At 39.7% G+C, this 25,541-nt stretch overlaps 1 protein-coding gene across 4 annotated transcripts in view; it reads right to left on the bottom strand.

The window, feature by feature from the left end:
• Nucleotides 1–25,541, bottom strand: part of RSRC1 (arginine and serine rich coiled-coil 1) — a 287,852-nt gene that overhangs the window by 172,306 nt on the left and 90,005 nt on the right. For all 4 annotated transcript variants that reach the window (XM_075861537.1, XM_075861536.1, XM_075861539.1 and 1 more), the window contains exon 5: nucleotides 9,333–9,369. In XM_075861537.1, the coding sequence (XP_075717652.1) occupies nucleotides 9,333–9,369 (37 nt within the window). The remainder of the gene's footprint in view (nucleotides 1–9,332; nucleotides 9,370–25,541) is intronic.

Genomic DNA, 25,541 nt, shown 5'->3' with positions numbered 1-25,541 from the left:
AATTAATGCAATGTAGACTAGAATTATTCTCAAGAAATACCCAACAGTATAGCATGAATTCATCTCAAATTACTACATTTCCATACCGCTCTTCAAAGCCGCCATATATTAAATGACAACCAATTACATTCAGCACTTACAAGTTTTAACCGTTCTAGCAAATCGCTCACAAGACCATATTAAAGCTTATTTTTTATTTGCTTTGTACGAAACAGAAATCATTCAGTGTGGGTCTAGACTTCATCTCTTCATTTAGATTATGTTTTATATGGAAATAAATGTGGCGCTCCTTTATAATCATCTACATTTATGTGCTCTTTTAAACAAACAGACAAAATAAATCAGCCTGGAAATTGCCTGCATTGAAACACATTTGCAAGTATTGATTAACAAGAAACAACGGGAGAACCTACAGTTATCTCTTAATAAACCACAGGCTATTAATGATAGATTACTCTACATTACTTACAACGACTCAACAGCATTGCTTTCCCACAAGGACAAAGAGGTCAAGAATATTCTGCTACATGATCGGCAATGAGATCACAGGATTATCGAAGACTTTTTTTCAAATAAATCTGAACATAAAGAGGGCAAGATATTTAATGAGAAGTGTATATGATAACACGTTCCTTCCCATTCTAGTAAACTAATTATAGATGAAAAAAATAAAATCATGATAGAATTAACAAGCCAATGTTAACAATACTTGTAGGGGTTGCCCTATTAGGATAACCACTATCCATATGGCTTTTATAGGAATAGGGTCATCGTAGTGGTGGGATTTAAGCTTGGTACTGTTCTCTATTGTGCAGAGTGGAGAACAGCTAAGATTCTGGGCTTTAGGCCAGGATCACACACACAGTTTTTGATGCAATTTATGACTCCCTTTCTTAAAACCACGTGTGAGATCCTGGCCTTAATAGGATACCTAGAACTTTTTATTTTAATGTATGTCATTTGTGATACTAAGCACTGTTCTAATGTACTTTTATTAAAAATGTTGCTTAGTTTCTGAACTGCAGCTTCTATGTATCCACTGTACATAGGAGCTGCAGAACGACGTTTTCAGCTGAATCAATCAGCTGGACTGACAGGCTAGGCTGACAGCGGCTCCTGTGTGCCTCTGATATCTCATGTACTCAGAATACTGATAAAATCTAAGTTGATCTTATCAGTATTAGGGTTAAATGAGGTGTCAGAGGGACACAGAAGCTGCTGTCGGCCAAGCCGTCAGTCCAGTACAAGGATTAAAAAGGCTCTGTCACCAGATTATAAATGCCCTATCTCCTACATAATCTGATCGGCGCTGTAATGTAGATAACATTGGTTTTTATTTTGAAAAACGATCATTTTTTAGCAAGTTATGAGCAATTTTAGATTTCTTAATGACCAACTGGGAGTGTTTTTACTTTTGACCAAGTGGGTGTTGTACAGAGCAGTGTATGACGCTGACCAATCAGTGACCAATCAGCGTCATTCACTCCTCATTGTTCCAGCCCAGCTTCTTTCACTGCAAACGCAAAAAAGTGATTGGTGAAAAAAGGTTAAAAAGTTTGGAGCATGCCTGTTTTGCGACTTTTTTTTAACTTCAAACCAGTCTACTGGCGTTCAGTGTTTAATAAATTCCTCCCACAGAGTACAATGGAGCGGATTAAGACGAAAAGTGCTGAATGGCAGCATCTTTTTGCCGCACGGCTAATTATCGCTCAGCAAAACCACACGTTTTACTGCAAATTACTGTGGTTCTGAAATAGTTTTTTGCCCGCACAGCTTCTATAGGTCAAACAAGGTTTTTCAACCCTGAAGCTGACTGGAGGACGGACTTTTGGCATCAGTTTGGGCCTCGTAGAAATAAATGGGGTCAAAAGATGGCTATAGTCCATTATGATTTATTATTCGATTTTTTTTTATAAAACCTACTGCAAAATAAAATTAAAAAAAAAAAATTAGAAATTTTTTTTTACTTTGCAGAAACCGAGCCAGTCTATGGGCTGTGTCTGTTATAGCAATGTCGCTCATTTCCCGAATGGGGGATCCACTTTCTATACAGGGAATTAAAAAAAAAAAAAAAAGTTGTGTAGATAAGAGAAACCCTTTAAAAAATATATAGACATATAAAAACAATAACAAAAAAAACAAAAAAACTAGTTCTCCACAAGGATAAGTGATGTTTTTAAATTTCAGTCTCTCTCATGTCTTTCAGCTATTGAGACACTGTAGTTCTGCTACATGACAAAATTAATAAAAATAATAATACAGTGAAATTCCCTTAATCCTGCATCAATGAGACCTAAGGTTATGCACTAGTAGATATTCTAGAACAGAATAGAAAAGTACGGTATATTAAATGCCCTTGTAAGGGCGGCAAACTCTGATCACTGGGACCCCCACCGATCGCTAAAACGAAGCGGCAGAAGCGCTGAGCCGATTAGTTTCTGATCGGATTTTCTCAGAAAGCCGAGCAATTGGTGTAGAGGCTCATGGACGTTTTATTGAGCCTTTACACCAATTGTTCAGCTTTCCGAGAAAAGCCAAATCAGAAACTAAGTGGCTCAGCGCTCACCCGAGCACTGAAATTTTAGTTCCCCTTTAAGATGAAAGCTCAATATAACATGTGGTCTCTGCTCACTTGCTTGCTCCAGGCCTTGTGAAGTTCCACATAATATTGCAGTTGTGTGCTGGAAATTGGATCAGATGGTAGATTAAAGTTTTGCTGAACTATAGATTTAATTTCGCTTAAAGAGGCTCTGTCACCAGATTATAAGTGCGCTATCTCCTACATAATCTGATCGGCGCTGTAATGTAGAGAACAGCAGTGGTTTTTATTTTGAAAAACGATCATGTTTGACCAAGTCATAAACAATTTTAGATTTATGCTAAATCGTTTCTTAATAGACAACTGGGCGTGTTTTTACTTTTTACCAACTGGGCGTTGTGAAGAGAAGTGTATGACGCTGACCAATCAGTGACCAATCAGCGTCATACACTTCTCATTGTTCCGGTCCAGCTTCTTTCACTGCACAATCACACTGTAACAATGGGCTGGAACAATGAGAAGTGTTTGACACTGATTGGTCACTGATTGGTCAGAGTCATACACTTCTCTTTACAACGCCCAGTTGGTAAAAAGTAAAAACACGCCCAGTTGTCTATTAACCCCTTCAGGACCCAGCCTGTTTTGGCCTTCAAGACCCAGCCGCTTTTTTCAAATCTCACATGTGTTACTTTATGTGGTAATAATGTTGGAATGCTTTTACCTATCCAAGCGATTCTGAGATTGTTTTCTCGTGACATGTTGTACTTTGTTAGTGAAAAAATTGTCGATAATTTTGGTATTTATTTCTAAAAAAAAACACCACAATTTAGAAAAAATTTGCAAAAATTAGCATTTTCTAAATTTAAACGTATCTGCTTGTAAAACAGATAGTAATACCACACAAAATAGTTACTAGTTAACATTTCCCATAGGTTTACATCGTTTTTTGAACGTCCTTTTATTTTTCTAGGACGTTACAAGGCTTAGAACTTTAGCAGCGATTTCTCATATTTTAAAGAAAATTTCAAAAGGCCATTTTTTCAGGGACCAGTTCAGTTCTCAGGTGGCTTTGAGGGCCTTATATATTAGAAAATTCCCAGACGTCACCCCATTTTGAAAACTGCACCCCTCAAGGTATTCGAATCAGCATTCACAAAGTGTTTTAACCCTTTAGGTGTTTCACAGGAATTAAAGCAAGTAGAGGTGAAATTTAAAAATTTTATTTTTTTTGCTGAAATTCATTTCGAATACATTTTATTTTTGTAATACAGAAGGTTTTACCAGAGAAATGCAACTCAATATTTATTGCCCAGATTCTGCAGTTTTTAGAAATATCCCACATGTGGCTCTAGTGTGATAATGGACTGAAACACAGGCCTCAGAAGCAAAGGAGCACCCAGTAGATTTTGGGCCTCTTTTTTAGAATATATTTTAGGCACCTTGTCAGGTTTGAAGAGGTCTTGTGGTGCCAAAACAGTGGAAACACCCCAAAAGTTACCCCATTTTGGAAACTACACCCCTCAAGGAATTTATCTAGGTGTATAGTTAGCATTTTGATGGCACAGGTTTTTCGCTAAATTTATTAGAATTAGTCTGTAAAAATGAAAATCTACTTTTTTTCTGAAAAAACAGACATTTTTAATATTTACAAGGAATAATGAAGAAAATCACAACATTTGTAAAGCAATGTCTCCTGATTACAGCAATATCCCATATGTGGTAATAAACTGCTGATTGGACCCACAGCAGGGCTCAGAAGGGAAGGAGCACCATTTGGATTTTGGAGCACGGATTTTGCTGGATTTGTTTTCGGTGCCATGTCGCGTTTGCAACGCCCTGGAGGGACCAAAACAGTGGGAACCCCCCAAGTTACCCCATTTTGGAAACACTCCTCTAAGAGTTTTTCTAGGGGTAAAGTGAGTATTTAGACTCCACGGGTCTTTTGCAGAATTTATTAGAATTAGGTGGAGAAAATTAATATCACAATTTGTTTCCACTAAAATGTTGAATTTTCTCATTTTCACAAGGGATAAAGGAGAAATAAACAACCAATTTTTGTAAAACAAATTCTCCCGAGTACGGAAATACCCCACATGGGGTCATGCATTTTTTTTAATTAGAAATGAATTAACCCTTTCAGGACTGATCCATTTTTTGCTTTCTTATTTTCGTTTTTCACTACCCGCCTTCCAAGAGCCATAACTTTTTTCTTTTTCCGTCAGTAGAGTGATGTAAGAGCTTATTTCTTGCGGGAGGAATTGTAGTTTCTATTGATACCATTTAAAGTGCCATAAAAAGTACTGGGAAACTGAAAAAAAATAGGAAAATATAGGAATATAGGAAAAAAATCTGATTCCATTTTTTGGGGTTTTCGTTTTTACAGCCTTCGCCGTGCGGTAAAAACGAAAACTACAGCGATTTTGGTGGTTTAAATTATTTAAGTTTTTTACGGTGTTCACCGTGCCTGTTAAGTAATGGTATATTGTAATAGTTCGGCCTTTTACAGACGTAGCGATACCAATTTTGTTTATTTTTTTTACATTACTTTAGAAGAAAAATGGGAAAAGGTTTTTTTTTTTTAACTTTAAACTTTTTTCTTTCTAACTACTAATAACTTTAATTCTTCTACACATTTTATTAGTCCCCTTAGGGGACTCGTACCAACGATCATTGGATCGTGGGTACAATATGCTGCAATACTAATGTATTGCAGTATATTGTTATTTTTACAGGCTTCTGTAACCGCACGATCGCTGTACCTGTCCGTTAGTCGCGGGTGTCAGCTGTAATACACAGCCGACACCCGCAGCGTATGGAGCGAGCTCAGCATGTGAGCCCGCTCCATACATCAACCCCCGCACCATGTCGTGCTATTAAGTCATAGTGCGCAAAGGGGTTAATACACAGCGGATGGTGTGAATATTGCAATTTTCCACTGATATGCCATTTTAGTGCACAATATGTTGTGCCCAGTTTGTGCCACTGAAGACAAATACCTCATAGAACGTTAAACGTGTTCTCTCGGGTATGGCAATGCCATATATGTGGACACAAACTGCTGTTTGGGCACGCTGCAGGGCTCAGAAGGGAGGGACGCCATTTTGCTTTTGGAGCGCTGGTTTTGCTTGGTAGTTTTTCTGTTTGGGGTTTTACTGGTATTTCAGTTTATAATGTGGGGGTATATGTAATCTGTGCGGAGTGCAACAGGGCATAATAAGAGGGTACAATAATGCGGTAAATAAATAATAATTCATAGATGCGTGGCCGGTGTCGCACTGATAAATGGTGTCGGATACTACCCGCTTTTAGAAAACATTGCACATTTTGCATCGCCATATTCTGAGCCAGAACTTCTTTATTTTTTGACCACCGAAGCTGCGTGAGGGCTAATTTGTTGCGGGACAATCTGTACTTTTCATTGGTACCATTTTGGGGTACATGCGGTTTTTTGATCACTTTTTATTAACATTTTTTGCAAGCCAGGTGACTAAAAACAAGCATTTCTGACAATGTTTTTTAGTTTCTTTTTTGCGGCGTTCACCGTGCACTATAAATGACAATTTTACTTTATTCTGCGGGTCGGTACGATTACGGCGATACCATATGTATATAGTTTTTTTTTTATGTTTTGCAGCGTTTGCGCAATAAAATCACTTTATAAAATAATTTATTTTCTGTCACCGTATTCTGAGAACCGTAACTTTTATTTTTCAGTCAAAAAAAGCTGTGTAAGGGGCTTGTTTTTTGCGGGACGGGTTGTAGTTTTTATCGGTACTATTTACGGGTACATTCGACTTTTTGATCACTTTTTATTCTCTATTTTGCAAAAAATAGCAATTAAGGTGTAGTTTTTTATTGATTTTTTTTGGGGTGTTCATCGTGCGAGAAAAAATAACACTACGGTTTTATAGTTGGGGTCGTTACGAACGCGGTGATACCAGATATGTGTACTTTTTTTAACGTGTTCATTTTTTTCCTATAATGAAAGTCTTATTATAGGAAAAAAATGCAGTGTTTGTTTATAGAACTTATAACTTTTATTTTTACACTTTTTAAAAACATTTTTATTACTTTTTTTTACTTTTTTCACTTGTCCCACTAGGGGACACTTAGACCTGCAGCTCTGATCGCTGCTGGAATACATCACACTACCTACGTAGTGTAATGCATTCCAACTGTCATTGTGACGTGACAGTCACACTGACAGGAAGCCTCGGAGGACCAGCCGGAGGCTGCTCCTCCGAGGCTTCCATACACGGCAACCCGGAGGTCATTGTCTGACCTCCAATTGCCACGACAAGCATCGGCAACCCCCACAATCACTTCGTGGGGGCTGCCGATGTGCTTCAAACCCCTTAAATGTGGCGAACGCAATCTGTCGCCGCATTTATGGGGTTGACGAAAACAGCGGCGATGGTCCGCTGACAGGCAAGGCTGGAGTGTCAGCCGTCGGGGACAGCTGCCCTCCCGGTTCCCGGACACTGTCCGTTAGGACAGTGTGTGCCGGGAACTACTCCGCAACTGTACGTCCTGATGCGGGAAGCAACCCCTCTACAGGACGTACAATTGCCGAGCAGCGCGTGAAGAGGTTAAGAAAAAAATTAGCATAAATCTAAGATTGCTCATAACTGTCAAAAATGATGGTTTTTAACATAAAAATTACTGTTCTCTACATTACAGCGCCGATCAGATTATGTAGGAGATAGGGCACTTCTAAACTGGTGACAGAGCCTCTTTAATGTTGATTGAAAAGGGGTGGTCTCATCTCAATTACCCCTTTCCATATGCCCTATTCGGGCCCCAACTTTAAGAGCCAGAGCAGAGAGCCACTGTCAAGCAGCTGATCTTGCAGACTCGATATGTCCATGTATTAAATTACCTCATATAATATTATATTTCCCCTGTAGTGGCCGCTGAGGGGAAATGAGCAGCCAACCGCAACGATCAGCAGTGAAATCACAATTATAGAGGTATTCCCAACTGAAACATTTATGACATATCCACGTAATATGCCATAAATGTCTGATAGTTGAGGGACCTGCACTTCTCTCCAGAACAGGGCTCACCTGAGCCCTACCCCTCCTGGTGAGTCTGCCAATACCCACCGTGTCCAGGCAAAGAATGAATGGAGAGGTGGCCACATGGTGTTCTCTATTAATTCCAGAAGGAGTTGCAGCCACCTCTTCATTCATACTCTGCCTGGATGCGGAGCCTGCTTTACCAGGCGGTATAGGAATTGGATGACCCCCGTACTTGAGATTGATATGGGTCCCAGCTCTGGAAACTGCTAATAACCGACATTTATGGCATATCCCGTGGATATACTAATAATGACTGGTACATGGGATAAAAAAGTAAAATTGCCTGGGATCCCTTTACTCTCAATGTAACAGGTTAAACTGGCAATGCACAAAAGGGACTGACGACTACCCCCCCCCCCCCCCACCGCCAGGTCATGTAAGAAAAGGACTGGGCATGTTGGAATTCAACATTCCGGATCCTTTGTTTCCACGGGATTAAGCCACTGACAGAGGGGTCTGGAAGCAGCTTATTCCACTTTAAAATAAACATGTCCGCTCGGTGTATGGCCAGATTTAGATTGATAACAGTGCGAGGGCCTAGACTGATTTTCCCTTAACTGGCCATCAAGAGACGTAGGACACATTGATGAGGGATGTTGGTCTACTGCAGTCTATCCGAATTATATGTTATAAGGCAACTTTTGCATACATCCCTTGAGAGTAATGCTATAGGTAGTTGCTGTTTTATGTGCATTCTCTGTGTTTTGATATCGCACTCGTTTTTATACGTGACTATTATGAAAATTACTTTAATTTATACCAGTCCAGTCACCTCATTAATGTCAGTCAATAACCAAAGTACTCCACTCCAAACTTACAGAGGCAGTTGTATCCAGCAAGTCATAAATGCTTATTCCTTTGTGCAGTTCATCTTTAAAGAGGACCTGTCAGCTCCCTGACATGTCCGTTTTAGTAATTTTTTGCATTTGCCATGATATAAAAAATTCTGAAGCATCTTTGCTAAGAACGCTGCATGGTGAAGTTCCTCTGTTGCTCCTTCTGTAAATGTATGAGTAAATAGACTACTGGGCGTTACCATTCCCCTGGTCAGCGGGGTGTGTCCCTATAAAGTCTGTCACGGTAAGAACTACTAAGACAGTATCAGAATGTGTAGGGACACACAGCATTAACAAGCGGAATGATAACACACAGTGGTCAATTTATACATACATTTCCAGGAGGAATAACAGAAGAACAGCACAACGCAGAGTTTAAAGAAAAGATGTTTGTTGTTTCATGGGAATACAGGTATTTACTATATCAGAAGTCAGGAGAGCCAACAGGTCCTCTTTAAATGAAGTAATATAATGTACATAAAACAAAAAACTCATGAGAAATACATGTTATCTTACCATATGCATGCAATATATATATTTATTTAGTGTAGAGCAGGTTTATTATTTTCATATCCGTGCCAAACATTTTTTTCTTATTGCCGATAATTAAAACAATCATCAATCCAGGGATTGTGTTCCGTCTTTCATTTCATCTCCACATCAAAATAAAAAACATTTAATTTAAAAAAATTAATATTCCCTTGAGATGATAAACTAAATGAAAGAGTAAGTCCCATCACATAATAATGGTAAGCGAACCCTTTGGGAAATAGTTGACTCTCTCAATTCAAGGTATTCAAAGCTCATTGAAAAGTGTTCATTTGGAATGCAGTTATCAAAGATGATGCAAATGTTCAAGAGAAATGTAGAACTTACCAGATGTTCTAATCCAGCTTTGATGTTCACCGAGTCCCTGTAAGAGTAGAGCAAAAGTTCTAAATACTTGTCCAACACAATTTATCTAAATCTGCCTAAAGCTCACAGACGTTTAAATATTGACCAGCATTGTATCAAGTTATCTGTAGTAGCACTTTGATATAAAATACTTAGAATAGATGTAAAACATGAGATAAGTTATAAGGGCGAATTAAATCGATAAAGGATAAAACATCTTCATAATAAAGTCCATTTTTATACTTGCCCAACATAACCAGGGATGTCCCTGTGCCCCTTTAAAGTCTATATAAACCTTTGAAGACGTTTTTTTTTTTTTTCTAAAACAATGTATCATAGTGTTTAATGCAACTTTGGAATTGTTTTGTTTATTTAAAAAACCTTATATTTTTTTGGAAATAAAGTTTACATATAACCTGGATACAAAGAAGCTGTAACCTGCGCTGAAACCCGTATCCATCAGGTCAGCGGCACTGAGGGGTTCAATGACAACTGGTCCCGATTGTTAGGTGATCGCTAACAGGTGGATCTTGCATGTCCGAGAAACGCAGGACCCGATGTCAGCCGAGCAATTAGTCCCTCTGACCTGACCGAAGATGTATCTTGTGCTGAAACCCGAATCCATGTATCCAAAATACATAAAAACTGTACTTAAAAAAGAAAACTTTAATAAAAACAATTACAAAGTTGCAATAAAACACTATACTACTTTATTTTACTTAGTCCGCTCTGTAGCTTTTGTATTAAAGTTTTTTTAGTGTTCCCACACCGTATGCCAATGGGCAGAAAAGAGTCATATCTTCATTCCTCAAGTCTTTCTGAGTTAACCCCGCCTCCTTACTTTTGATTGACAGCGCCTCGCCTTCCCCCAGCACACAAGATCCGACGCTTGTACATTGATGTCCTCTTCTGGGGTGTGCGCACAAAGGGACACCGGATTATTACGATAAAAGGCGCAAAATGTTTGCAGACCGTTCTTTACAGTCGAAGGCGTTTAGTAGAGCAGATAACGGCAATTAAGTTTTTATAGGAGCGGCCAGTGAGGGAGAAGTAAAAGTTCAATAGGTGAAATGCTGGTGGCAGGTTCCCTTTAAAGAGACTCTGTCACCACATTATAAGTGCCCTATCTCCTACATAAGGAGATGGGCGCTGTAATGTAGGTGACAGTAATGCTTTTTATTTAAAAAAACGATCTATTTTCACAACGTTAGGAGCGATTTTGGTTTATGCTAATGAGTTTCTTAATGCCCAAGAGGGCATATTTTTACTTTCGACCAAGTGGGCGTTGTACGAGGAGTGTATGACGCTGACCAATCGGCATCATGCACTCCTCTCCATTCATTTAGACAGCAGAATCGCGTTCTTACTAGAACATGATCTGCAGCCACATACACAGCGATTCTGCTTGATTAACATTACTGCAGTGTCCTGATAATGAATACACATGACCATCCAGCCTGGACGTCATGTGTACTCAGAATCCTGACACTTCTGACTCTTTTCTCTGAGATTTCAGCAACGGAAACGAAATCTCGCGAGATTACGAGGTAAACAAGATTTCGTTTCCGTTGCTGTAAATCTCACAGAAAAGAGTCAGAAGTGTCAGGATTCTGAGTACACATGACGTCCAGGCTGGATGGTCATGTGTATTCATTATCAGGACACTGTAGTAATGTTAAATCAAGCAGAATCGCTGTGTATGTGGCTGCAGATCATGTTCTAGTAAGAACGCGATTCTGCTGTCTAAATGAATGGAGAGGAGTGCATGATGCCGATTGGTCAGCGTCATACACTCCTCTGTACAATGCCCACTTGGTCCAAAGTAAAAATACGCCCACTTGGGCATTAAGCAACTCATTAGCATAAACCAAAATCGCACCCAACGTTGTGAAAATAGATAGTTTTTAAAAAAAATAAGAAAGCACTGCTGTCACCTACATTATAGCGCCCATCTCCTTATGTAGGAGATAGGGCACTTATAATGTGGTGACAGAGTCTCTTTAAGATGTTGCACTGAGAGTAAAGGGATCCCTGGAAATATGACATTTTTATTTTATATATCAGCCAATGAACAGGATTCTGTGAATCAGTTGGGATTTTGTAGGTAGTAGTTGAAATGCAACAAGCCCAATTCTTCCTTCCCCTTGACATCTGCAGTCGTGGGTGAGTCGGGCGACCCCCATACACATTAGTCAGCCAGCCCCGCAGGCTCAGCCAACCTTCATCTTAAGTGTATGGGAACCTTGAGGCCACGTGCATACGATGTGTATCCAGTGCATTTTTGCGCGCAGATTTTCTTGTGGCAAATAAACAGCGTAATTCAGTACCAGCAAAGTAAACGAGATTTCAAGTAATCTCATCTACACGTTGCAGAATTTTTCTGCGTGTAAATTCAACTGCGGTGCATATTTTTAATTCCGCAGCATGTCAATTTATCTTGCATTTCCGTATCAGAATTGTATCTGACAAGCTTATAAATGCACCAAAATCTGCAGCATAAAAGTCGAACCTGTTTCCGCATGAAAATGTAAATTACGCACCTAAAAACACATAAAAAAACCTGCAATATGAAGTGCGGATTTTACCTGCAGTTTTAGGCTATGTTTACACAGGGCCCCTATATCCGCCCTGTACATCCCTGCGAACTCCGGCCGACAAACCGCACCAAATTGTGGTGCAGTTTTTTGGCCGGAATATCCGCTGCGGAAAACTGCACAGAAAGAAACAAGTTCCATACTTACGTAGCCATGGCAACGCGTCCCTCCGCCGTCCTGCAGCCCGGCCTCCTGGGATAACATTTCATCCAATGTGACTGCTGCAGCCTGTGATTGGCTGCACCCGTCACATGGGAAGAAATGTCCTCCTAGGAGGCCGACCTGGGCAAAGAAACAGAATTTCGGGTAAGTAGAAGATTTAAAAAAAAAAATTGCAGGCAGAATAGCTGCTTTTCCGCCGTAAAAAAAAAACAAAAAACCTGCAGCAAATAAGCAGTGATTGCAGAAATATAATGGGCGTGCTGCGGATTAAAAAAAAACACAACAAAAAAAACGCACCACAAGTCAATCTCTTAGCTGATTTTCCGCTCAGCATTTATGCAGTGTGTGGATGAGATTTGTTCAAATCTCATCCACTCTGCTGTTATTGAATTATACTTGGAATATTTTGCAACGAAATCCGTTGCGGAAAATCAACAGTATTTACGCTACGTGTGAACTTGAATGTGGATTGTCTGCACAAAATTTCACAACGTGTACATGCAGCCTGAGAGTGTAGGTTAACATCAAGGTGTCCATGATTCTAGGGCTAGACAAGAGGTGATCTGACATTTAACCCCTTAATGACCGAATCGCTTTTGCTTTAAAGAATGTTTTTTTTTTTCACCTCATAACTTTTGTCTAAACCAAGACAGCCAAATAGGGGCATTTGTTTAAGAGCCTAGTTGTGCTTTCTTACTTCGTTTGGGGTACATATATTTTAGCGTTTACCATCTATATTAGATTTTTTTTATATTATTATTCAAACATTTTTTTTTAACAAAAATATCTGCTATGCTATGTGATCTAATAATTGCATGAGTTGTCAAATGTTATGGGGGATACCAAATAAGCCTATAAAAATTAAATACGCACAATTTCATAGAACAAATTTTTTGGGCCCCGTAATTTACATGAAAAATGATGTTGCAAATAACCAAAAAGACAGACAGACAGACATTCTGTTGGTACAAAAATATTGCATGAAATCTTTTGATTGTGAAATACCAGCAATTTGCTGTAAATATTTGTGCTGAACACTGTCAGCGCAGTTACAAAATTGGGTATGTAATGTAAATGGTTTATATCTAACAGTTTCAAGCTATTTATTTTTGTAAGATCACATCATATCAAGTCACAAGGTGCCGCACATTTTCAAGGCGTTCTGGTTTGCTTAAGTGGAATATATTTTGTGCAGGATCAACAATTACCTAATGCATGGTATGAATGGCACCATAACGATTAAAAGAAAGTTTTGTTACAAATTTGAGGCCCTGATCCTGAAAGGCCCTTCCAACCCCTCCTGGGCTTGAAATTATCACATAAAATGGGCTCATTGGCTAAACAAATATTTAAAGTGTCCTCTTGCACAGTAACCCAAATAAATAATAGCTTGCAAACAATACAAAACTGGAGACCCCTCACTCACTCTTTTTTGCGTCAGGCTAATTTACTCAAAATGGTTGCTTTTACTTCTTTACTAGTGTATTTAAAGGGGACCTGTCACCTCTACTGGCACGTCTGTTTTTATTAAATACTTGCATTTCCTATGAAATAACAATTCTGGAGCATCAAAACGTAGAACTCTATGTTGTGCCGTTTCTTTGTTACTCCTCCCAAAACTGTATGAATAAATTGATAACTTGGCGATACCATTCGCCTTGTCAAAACGGTGTGTCCTTTCTCAGTCTGACACAGCTAGCTCTGATTGGACACCCCCCACTGGTAACACCCAGTTGTCAATTTATTCATACATTTCTAAGAGGAATAGCAGAGGAATGGCACAACACAGAGCTCTAAGAAAATATGCTCCAGAATAGTTATATTATGGTGAATACAAGAATTTACTAAAGAACACATGTTCGGAGAGTTGACCGGTCCTCTTTAAAACACAGGGATTGAAAACTTATAAATGACAATTGAAAATTTCATATGGAATCCAGTCCCTGCTATCTATAACCGAGCTGCTCTGTTATAGATAGCAGGGTCTGGATTCCTAAACAATCTATTTACATAGACGACACCATTTATAGCCAACTAGCAAAATCCTTCATGCTCTGACCAGTGCCCTGGCCTTTATTTCTTCAACTTCTTTACATTGAGAACCACCGCTCCCCTCCCTAATATGGCTCCCTTTGGTTAAAAGTAAAAAGAACTTTTGTTGCCAAGAGACTCGAGTTCATTCCCATTCTACAGTAAACATTTAGGTATAAAGATACAATTAGCCCAAGCTTAAAAAAAAAAAAAGGAAAAAAAAACATGGTTACAATGAATTTGTACATCCAGGTAAAGTAGGTAAAGCTAACAATACTGTATCACCCGCTGACTGTACACATAGCTCAACCTTTCATGTGTGTATGTGAAGTATACGTGAACAAAAGCCAAAAAGTAAAATTTAACAATATGATAAACACTTTGGAATTGCAGCGGCTGCCGGGGAAAGTGAATGGATGTCCGTGGATGGCTTGAGTCCACCAGAACGAGAGCCACTACTCGGGCTTTTGTCGGTATCGGTAAGTAACGGAATTGCTGCAGAAACGAACAGGATTTCCGCTGCAGAAAAACTGCACCATTTTCTGCGTTTTTTTTACTTCAGAAAATGGTGCAGATTTTTCTGTGTTTTTCTCAATGTTGGGAGATTTTAACATCTCCTCTAAAAAACGCAGCAATTCAGTCCACGTTCCGCAGCAGGAATGGACATGCTACTGTACGAAAACTACGAACCGCAGGTCAATTTCTGGTCAAAAATGTTACGCATCGTGTGGATGACCCCTTAAAGAGGCTCTGTCACCAGATTTTGCAACCCCTATCTGCTATTGCAGCAGATAGGCGCTGCAATGTAGATTACAGTAACGTTTTTATTTTAAAAAAACGAGCATTTTTGGCCAAGTTATGACCATTTTTGTAGTTATGCAAATGAGGCTTGCAAAAGTCCAAGTGGGTGTGTTTAAAAGTAAAAGTCCAAGTGGGCGTGTATTATGTGCGTACATCGGGGCGTTTTTAATACTTTTACTAGCTGGGCGCTCTGATGAGAAGTAACATCCTCTTCTCTTCAGAACGCCCAGCTTGTGACAGTGCAGATCTGTGACGTCACTCACAGGTCCTGCATCGTGACTGCCACATCGGCACCAGAGGCTACAGTTGATTCTGCAGCAGCATCAGCGTTTGCAGGTAAGATCGACTTACCTGCAAACGCTGATGCTGCTGCAGAATCAACTGTAGCCTCTGGTGCCGATGTGGCCGTCACGATGCAGGACCTGTGAGTGACGTCACAGATCTGCACTGTCACAAGCTGGGCGTTCTGAAGAGAAGAGGATGTTACTTCTCATCAGAGCGCCCAGCTAGTAAAAGTAGTAAAAACGCCCCGATGTACGCACATAATACACGCCCACTTGGACTTTTACTTTTAAACACACCCACTTGGACTTGTGCAAGCCTCATTTGCATAACTACAAAAATGGTCATAACTTGGCCAAAAATGCTCGTTTTTTAAAAATAAAAACGTTACTGTAATCTACATTGCAGCGCCTATCTGCTGCAATAGCAGATAGGGGTTGCAAAATCTGGTGACAGAGCCTCTTTAAGCTCTGTTCACACTTGCATCATAGTGTCAGTTTTACAGGATCCAAGATGAAGATTACAGATACGGTATGACCCATCGTGACCAGATTCACAGATCACTCATGTTCCTTTTATTTTTACACCGATTTACTTATTATAGGTCCATAAGGTTTAAGTAAGCAGGTTTTTTACTGTACAGAATAGCGTAACATGCTACACTATTTTGGTCTTCAAAAAGCAACAGAAACCAGATGGAGACCAACTAACCCTAGTGTGAACAGAGCGGCTCTCTTTTCTGGCTCAGAGGTGGCTCGCAAAATGACATCCCTATGCCCTTATAAAGCCTATGAACAGGGGTTGTCCTTATGAGACGACCCTTTTAAATGTTTTGGGTAGCATATATGGAAATCTTGAATTCACATATGGTGAAATGTGACATCTTCTTGATCAAGGAGCAATGCTTGGCTATGTACGGGGACACGCGACCGTTACCCCGATTGCTTGTCCCCATACATTTCCATCATGTCGGCAGGACACCTCCCGGTTTATACAGGGAGATGTGTTACGAACAGGGATAAAATTTAACACTGCATGAACGTTTCGATCAGCATTCATCGGCCGATAGCTAACCTGTTTACACAGGGCAATGATTGGGAACAAGCGTTCATATGAACACTCGTTTGCCCGATAATTGGCCCGTGTAAAAGTGCCTTTAAAGGCCTGCTTCAACCGCAAGAGATGGGGGATGTCAAAAATAAACGAGTCTCCTTTTGTTACTACCAGTTGATAATAACAGATAATACTGGCCTGGACTCCGTGTCTGAACCAGATACAAGAAAAAGTTATCTCTTGACAGCATGGTCAGTGCTGGAATTAAAACTGAAAGAATTTAAAGGAAAAAAAGGAAAAAAATATTCCAGGTCAAGAAGGTTTGCCAACAGGTCATTATTTTCAAGGGTTTAAGCACAAGGCTGCTGAAAAGCTGATGAGAGTCCATTAACAAGAAAAAGGAATTGAGCCGTCCATTATCTAGACAGAGATGAAGTCCTGAGCATTTATTGAGACATTTAAGTGCAACCTTCTTAATGAAGCTAATTTACTAGAGAGAGGGAAAGGCTTTCTATCACTAGTTGATAACTCCCTGATGCAGTGTCTGGATGTTATTTAGTGGTCTGCGCGCTGCGCTGTCCCCCGTCATGACATTATAAATATTTGTACAACTTTGCCTCTCCGCTGAAAGCAGCCCTAATTCAATTACAGGTCTCAGAACTGATAACATGGTCCTGAAGTGCAGAACGGGAAGAGATTATTGGCAAATGAATAAAGATTTGTATCGAGAAAACACATAGAAGCACTGCAGGTCTCTCTCTTTTTTTTTTTTTAATCATCCTCTGTTTTAAATCTTCAGGGAGCTAAGAGTTTCCCTTCCGCTCATACTGCACATCGATTTTTGAATTAGACTGCAATATTAAATAATTAATATAGTGGCTATGATTGATGCTTTGCATTAGTTGAATATTAGGTTATCAATCAAAATCCACTTGGTTTAATGTAATAATTTTGAAAAAGTGACATGAATTGTACATCGGATTTGTAGTTGAGGCAGCACAGATAGCAATATGGAGGTGTAACATGAAGCTGACCAACTGTAAATGCTGTAGTCAAACAGGGGTTAGAGGAATAATGGGAAGGAAATGATGCCTTAATTTAACAACCACTGGCACGTGGAATAATTAAAGCGTCATTTAGATCAATGGTAATAATAATTCAAATAAAATCTAAAAGAACAAAATAATTTCCGTTGTGTTTTTTTAGCTAGGTGTATACATTTATTCTAAAAGGGAGTTTAATTTTTAAAAACACACACAGGTCAAAGGGTATTCATATCCTAATTTGAGGAATGGTTTAGGAATTACAGCTGTAGCTGCCTATTATTCAAAGGACCTAAGGTAATTAGACAATTATCTCAAAAGCTATTTAATTGGCTGCATAGGCTATTCCCTCATCAATTAAGCAGGTAAAAGGTCTGGGGTTGATTCCAGGTGTGGCATTTGCATTTGGAAGCTGTTGCCGTGAACCCACAACATGAGGTCAAAGGAGCTCTCAATGCACGTGAAACAGACCACCATTAGGTTGAAAAAAAAAATAAAAGAAATCCATCAGAGGGATAGCACAAATGTTAATAGTGGCCAAATCAATGGAAGTAGGTGTATCAGTATCTAAGCCTACGATAAAGAGAAGACTTCATGAGAGCAAATACAGAGGGTTCACCTAAAGGTGCAAACCATTAATCAGCCTGAAAAATAGAAAGGCCAGATTACACTTTGCCAAACAACATCTAAAACCCAGTTCTGGAACAGCATTCTTTAGACAGATGAAACTAAGATCAACCAGTACCAGAATGATGGGAGGAAGAAAGTATGGAGAAGGCTTGGAACGGCTCACTATCCAAAGCACACCACATGCTCTGTAAAACATGGTGGAGGCAATGTGATGGCATGGGCATGCATTGATGCCAAAGGCACTGGGTCACTAGTTCTTATTGATGATGTGACTGAAGACAGAAGCAGCCGGATGAATTCTGAAGTGTACAGGGATATACTTTCTGCTCAGATTCAACCAAATGCAGCAAGGTTTATAGGACGTCGCTTCACAGTACAGATGGACAATGACCCAAAACATACTGCGAAAGCAACCCAGGAGTTTAAGGCAAAGTGGAATATTGTGCAATGGCCAAGTCAATCACCAGATCTCCACATGATCGAGCTGCATTTTACTTGCTGAAGACAAAACTTAAGGCAGAAAGACCCACAAACAAGCAACAACTGAAGACAGCGGCAGTAAAGGCCTGGCAAAGCATCACAAAGGAGGAAACCCAGCGTTTGGTGATGTCCATGGGTTCCAGACTTCAGGCAGTCATTGCCTGTAGAAGATTCTCTACAAAGTATTTTAAAAAAACATTTATTTTTTTATGGTAATGTTTATTTGTTCAATTACTTTTGAGCTCCTGAAATGAGGAGACTGTATAGAAAAATGGTTGCAATTCCTAAACCTTTCACAGGATATTTTTGTTGAACCCCTTGAATTAAACATGAAAGTCTTTACTTCAATTGCATCTCAGTTGTTTCATTTAAAATCCAATGTGGTGACATGCAGAGCCCAAATCATGAAGATTGTGTCACTGTCCAAATAATTATGGACCTAACTGTATATACATTAGGGTGGTCACGATACCAGAATATGGACTTCGATACCAAAACAATACTTTGCCAACAGTAATAAAAAAAAGTTCTTCCATTTTCTGATGTGAGGCATGTGATGAATTTTGAATGCGCCTCACATTAATAGTAATTAACCCCATCAGGTTTCTCAGACATAATGGGTTAATGTGTAAGTTACATGATGGGGGTTAATTACTATTAATATAAGACACATGGAGGTTAAATTCATCACACCTCAGGCCTCACATTAATAAGTGAGTGAAAGAAAGCAGTTTTTATATTTTTTTTACAGCGTACACATCATAAATGACGCAAAAAATTAGTTGTGCAGGTTATTACGACCGCGCCAATACCGAATGTGTATATTTCATGCATTGAGACTTATTTTAATGTTTATTGTAAAAAAGGTGTATGTGTATTTTTTTTAATTTAACATTACTTTGTTTTTACTTTATTTTTAAACTTTAATGTACTAGCATATATCTAAAATTATAATCCCTGTATGCCATACCTTCGGCGTTCTGGAGGAAAAGTGTCGATGCCGTCACATTAAAGGGAATGTGTTTTTTTTGTTGAACAGTTAGTATATACATGATTACACATTGCTCTAATTTTTTTTATTTTTTCACAAGTCAGGAAATATTATAAATTAGATTCTAATTTATAACATTTCCATGTGCTGGTCACTAGAGTGAGCAATTCCCAAAATTGCAGCATTGGCATGTGGTAAAGCAACCTCATTGCTTTATGCTGCAAAATTGGAGAAGACACACTCGCTCTAGGGTCCTCAAACAATCCCACCTCCTTTATCATGGCTAGTGCCAGGAGAAAGGAGGGGGTTGAATGCAGTGTAGGAGGATTGAATACTGTGGTAATCACACAGTATAACACGAACATTCACCACACAAACATAACTTAGATAACAGTAACGTTTTTTTGTTTTTTTAAAACGGTTCATTTTTGGCCAAGTTATGAGCTATTTTATATATATATATGCAAATGAGGTTTGAAATGGACAACTGGACGTTTTTTTTTTCGTTATGTCCAACTGGGCGTGTATTGTGTTTTTAACTGGGCGTGTTTACGTGTATGACGCTGACCAATCAGTGACCAGTCAGCATCATACACTCATCTCCATTGATTTACACAGCAGCGATGTGCGGCCATATAAACAGAGATTAACGTTAATCAAGTGTCCTGATAATGAATACACATGAAATCCAGCCTGGACGTCATGTGTATTCAGAATCCTGACACTTCTGAATCTTTTCTTTGAGATTTCTAGCAAGAGAAACGAAATCTCGCGAGATTACGAGGTAAACGAGATTTCGTTTCACTTGCTGGAAATCTCACAGAAAAGATTCAGAAGTGTCAGGATTCTGAATACACATGACGTCCAGGCTGGATTTCATGTGTATTCATTATCAGGACACTTGATTAACGTTAATCTCTGTTTATATGGCTGCACATCGCTGCTGTGTAAATCAATGGAGATGAGTGTATGATGCGGACTGGTCATTGATTGGTCAGCGTCATACACGTAAACACGCCCAGTTAAAAACACAATACACGCCCAGTTGGACATAACGAAAAAAAAACGCCGAGTTGTCCATTTCAAACCATATATATATATATATATATATATATATATATATATATATATATATATAAATAAAATAGCTCATAACTTGGCCAAAAATGAACGTTTTTAAAAAAACAAAAAAACGTTACTGTTATCTACATTGCAGCGCCGATCACATGCAATAGGAGATAGGGATTTGAGAATCTGGTGACAGAGCCTCTTTAAAGCAATAACATATAAAAAAAAAAAAAAAAAATCGTGACACCTTCCCTTTAAGCCTGCTCTGCCACTGGCTATCCCAAAAGACAATAACGGTATGCTATCCAATCAGAATCACTGATATGTTAATCACATACCAGCAATTCTAATTTGATAGCGTACAATTACAGACGGCAGTAGCTGGGCTGCATGTAATAACCGAATCGAAAAAAACTAAATGCGCAAGAGGACGTTGGTTATCTGCGCTGAATTTAGGTCTCGGTTATTTTTTTGTTAAATGTCCAGCCCTAATATACATACATACTAGTCCTCCTCAATGAATTAGAAAATCAAAAAGTTAATTTCAGTAATTCAATTCAAAAAGTGAAACTCATATGTCACGAAGGGTCTGTGGACCAACTGGGCCATACCACCTTGGCGGAAAGGCAGCTGGCCAACAGGGAGCAGGTGCTGGAACAGGGAACACACTAGGAGGCCATCACAGACAAACTATAGGGAACACAACACCACACAGGCATAGAACTAGGGGGCTGGACCCCTCTTATAGTCCAGGGTACTCACGGGTCAAAGTTCATCCATGAGGTCCGGTCCGCGCGCTGCCCCTTTAAGAGCGGGCACGAGTGTGTGCGCGCACCCTACGGTATACGGCAGAGGTGAGTGGACGCGAGCGTCTCCTGAGGTGGAGGCTGGGGCCAGCGCTTGCCGATTCGTGGCTGCGGCTGTCAGGGAGAGGTTGGAGCTGACAGCCCGCAGCCACGGACATTACAATATATCATATAGATTCATTATACACAGTGATATTCAGCATTTTTTTCTTTTAGGGTATGTTCACACGCTAGCTGTCATTTACGGCTGAAATGACAGCCTGTTTTCAGAAGAAAACAGCTGCCTCGTTTCAGCCGTAAATGCTGCTCCTCGTAATATACGAGGCGTCTGTGACGCTCGTATATCTTGAGCTGCTCTTCATTGACTTCAATGAAGAACGGCTCAAATTACGTTGCAAAGAAGTGTCCTGCACTTCTTTGCCGAGGCAGTCCATTTACGCGTCGTCGTTTGACAGCTGTCAAATGAAGACACGTAAATTACAGGTTCTCTGCACAGTACGTCGGCAAACCCATTCAAATGAATGGGCAGATGTTTGCCGACGTATTGCAGCCCTATTTTCAGGCGTAAAACGAGGCATAATACGCCTCGTTTACGCCTGAAAATAGGTCGTGTGAACCCAGCCTTAATGTTGATGATTATGGTAACAGTTAATAAAACCCAGAATTTAGTCTCACATAAAATTAGAATATTATATAAGACCAATTTCAAAAATGATTTTTAATACCAAAATGTTGGCCTCCTGAAAAGTATGTGCAGTATATGCCCTCAATACTTGGTCGGGGCTCCTTTTGCATGAATTACTGTATCAATGCGGCGTGGCATGGAGACGATCAGCCTGTGGCACTGCTGAGGTGTTATGGAAGCTCAGGTTGCTTTGATAGCGGCCTTCAGCTCATCTGCATTGTTGGGTCTGGTGTCTCTCATCTTCCTCTTGACAATACCCTATAGATTCTCTATGGGGTTTAGGTCAGGCGAGTTTGCTGGCCAATCAAGCACAGTGATACTGTGGTTATTAAACCAGGTATTGGTACGTTTAGCAGTGTAGGCAGGTGCCAAGTCCTGCTGGAAAATTAAACCAGCATCTCCATAAGGGTATGTTCCTGTTTTTCAAGGGAAAACAGCCCCTGAATTTCAGCCGTTTTTTATGCATCAAGCGTTTTGTACAGCCGTTTTTGGAGCGGTTTTTCTATTGAGACAATAAAAAAACGGCTCCAAAAGCGGTTCAAGAAGTGACATGCCCTCTTTTTACAGGGCGTTTTTTTTACGCGCTATGGAAATATTTGGAGGCGTTTAGCCCCCATATCTTCAGCTGTTTTTCGTGGCGTTTACAGCCCGAAAAACAGCTGAAAAGAAGACGTGTGAACATACCCTAAAGCTTGTCAGCAGAGGTAAGCATGAAGTGCTCTAATATTTCCTGGTAGATGGCTGCGTTGACTCTGGACTTGATGTAACACAGTGGACCAACACCAGCAGATGACATGACTCCCCAAACCATCACTGACTGTGGAAACTTCACACTGACCCGCAAGCAACTTGGACTGACGCCTCTCCACTCTTCCTCCAGACTCTGGGACCTTGATTTTCAAATGAAATGCAAAATATACTTTCATCTGAAACAGGACTTAGGACCACGGCGCAACAGACCAGTCCTTTTAAAGGCTTAGGAAACCTTTGCAGGTGTTTTGTGTTATTAGCCGATTAGAGTGTGACACTAGGAGTCTACAATCTTCAACTTTTACCCAATATTCAAATTTTCAGAGACTAAATTTTGGGTTTTCATTAACGGTTAGCCATATTCTTCAAAATTAAAAGAAAAAATGCTGGAAATCGCTCAGAATTTCAATTTTTAAATTTAATCACTGAAGTAAATTAACTTTTTGATGATATTCCAATTAATTGAGAGTCTCTCTCTCGCTCTCCTTAGCTCTCTCCTTAGCTCTCCAGAAAAAAAAAAAAGTGATCAAAAAGTCACATGTACCCCAAAATGCTATCGCTGAAAACTACAGCTCGCCCCGCAAAATTTAAGCCCTCACACCTCTAAATTGATGGAAATATTTAGAAAGTTAAGGCTCTCAGAATGTGGCTACACAAAACTTTATTTTTTTTATTTTTAGCTAATAGTTTTATTTTTTAAAAAGTGGTAAAACATAAAACAAAACATTAATTTGGTATCGCCGTAATCGTATCAACCTGTAGAATGAGGTGAATATATAGTTTTTAACGCCTGATTGACGCCATAAAACAAAACCCCCCAAAATATGGTGTAATCACTATTTTTTTGCCCATTTCACCCCACAAATATTTTTTCCCCAGTAAATTAGGCAGTACAATAAATGGTGCCATGAAAAGCTACGACTTGTCCCACAAAAAACATGCCCTCATATGGCTAGGTCGAAGCGCGCTCCGATTCCGGCAGTTTAACCCATTAAATGCCGCTGTCAATAGTGACAGCGGCATCTAATGTGTTTGACAGAGGGAGGGAGCTCCCTCTGTCCCCCCATCGGCGCCCCCGCAAAGAAATCGCGGGTAGCCGTCGGGTTTCCATGGCAGCGGGGGTCTAACAAAGACCCCCAGGTCTGTCTTCAGCATCTGCCTGTTAGGAGATGCCGGAGGCATGACCTAACAGGTTGCCTGTCAGTTTTACACTGACAGGCAATAATGCTTCCGTATACCAAAGCATTATATATGCGAACAGATCGCATAGTGAAGTCCCATGGTGGGACTAAAAAAAAAAATATGTCAATCCGTTAAATAAAGTCGGTGAAAAAAATAAAATAAAATTACAGTGAAAATCAAATAAAACTACTTTTTTTGCCCAAAAAGTGTTTTTTTTTTAGTAAAAGTGTCAAAACAAATCACACATACACATATATGGTATCCCCGCGATCGTAACAACTTGAACAATAAAATTAACACATTAATTAAACCGCCGGATGAACGGCGTCCAAAAAAACAACGGCAAAATTCGCTCTTTTCTCCCATTCCCCCCATAAAAAATTAAATAAAAATTAATCTAAGTCCTATGTACCCCAAAATAGTACTAATGAAAACTACACATTGTCCCGCAAAAATCAAGCCCACGTACGGCCACATAGACGGAAAAATAAAAACGTTACGGCTCTTAGAATACGGCGATGCAAAAACAAGTAATTTTTTTCTAAAAGGCTTTTTATTGTGCAAACGTAGGAAAAACATATAAAACCCTTACATATTTGGTATCCCCGTAATCGTGCCGACCCATAGAATTAAGTTAACATGTTATTTACGCTGCATAGTAAACGGCGTAAATTTATAACGTGAAAATCAATGCTGGAATAGCTGCTTATTTTCAATACTCTCCTAAACTAAAGTTAATAAAAGTTAATCGATATATTATAAGCATCTAAAAATGGTGCAATTACAAAATACAACTCGTCCTGCAAAAAACAAGCCCTTATACGGCGATGTCGACGGAATAAAAAAAAAGTTACGACTCTTGGAATGTGACCGTGAAAAAAACAAAAATAATCCTTGGTCATTAACGTGCAAAATGGCCCGGTCATTAAGGGGTTAAACGGTTTGAAGAGGTCTTCTGGTACCAAAACAGTGGAAACCCCCAAAAGGTGACCCCATTTTGGAAACTAGACCCCTTGAGGAATTCATTGTAGTTTTCTTGGGGTGCTTTTTGATCAGTTTTTATTCTATTTTTAGGTGGCGTGGTGACTAATAAACAGCAATTCTACTATTGTTTTTTTATTCTATTTTTTTTACAGCGTTCACCGTGCGCTATAAATGACATATTCACTTTATTCTGCGGGGCGATACGATTAGGGCTCATTTACACGAGCGTGTTATACGTCCGTGCAACGCGCGTCGCAGGGACCTATGTTAGTCTATGGGGCCGTGCAGCCAGGTGCGTGATTTTCACGCAGCGTATGTCCGCTGTGTGAAACGCACGACGTCCTATATTTGTGCGCTGTTCGCACATCACGCACCCATTGAAGTCAATGTGTGTGTGAAAACCACGCATGTCGCACGGAAGCAATTCCGTGGGACGCGCGTGATTCGCGCAACAGCACTGTAAAGGATGAATGAAAACAGAAAAGCACCACGTGCTTTTCTGTTTACAAACATCCAAACGGAGTGTCATAATGATGGTGGATGCGCGAAAACCACGCAGCCGCGCATCATAAAGGGCTGACACACGGAGCTGTTAAGTGCCTTTTGCGCACGCAAAACGCCGCGCTTTTTGCTTGCACAAAACGCACAC

This window comes from Rhinoderma darwinii, chromosome 4, assembly GCF_050947455.1.
Source record: "Rhinoderma darwinii isolate aRhiDar2 chromosome 4, aRhiDar2.hap1, whole genome shotgun sequence".
In the NCBI taxonomy this organism is placed as follows: Eukaryota; Metazoa; Chordata; class Amphibia; order Anura; family Rhinodermatidae; genus Rhinoderma; species Rhinoderma darwinii.
This window is presented reverse-complemented; position numbering and strand designations above follow the sequence as displayed.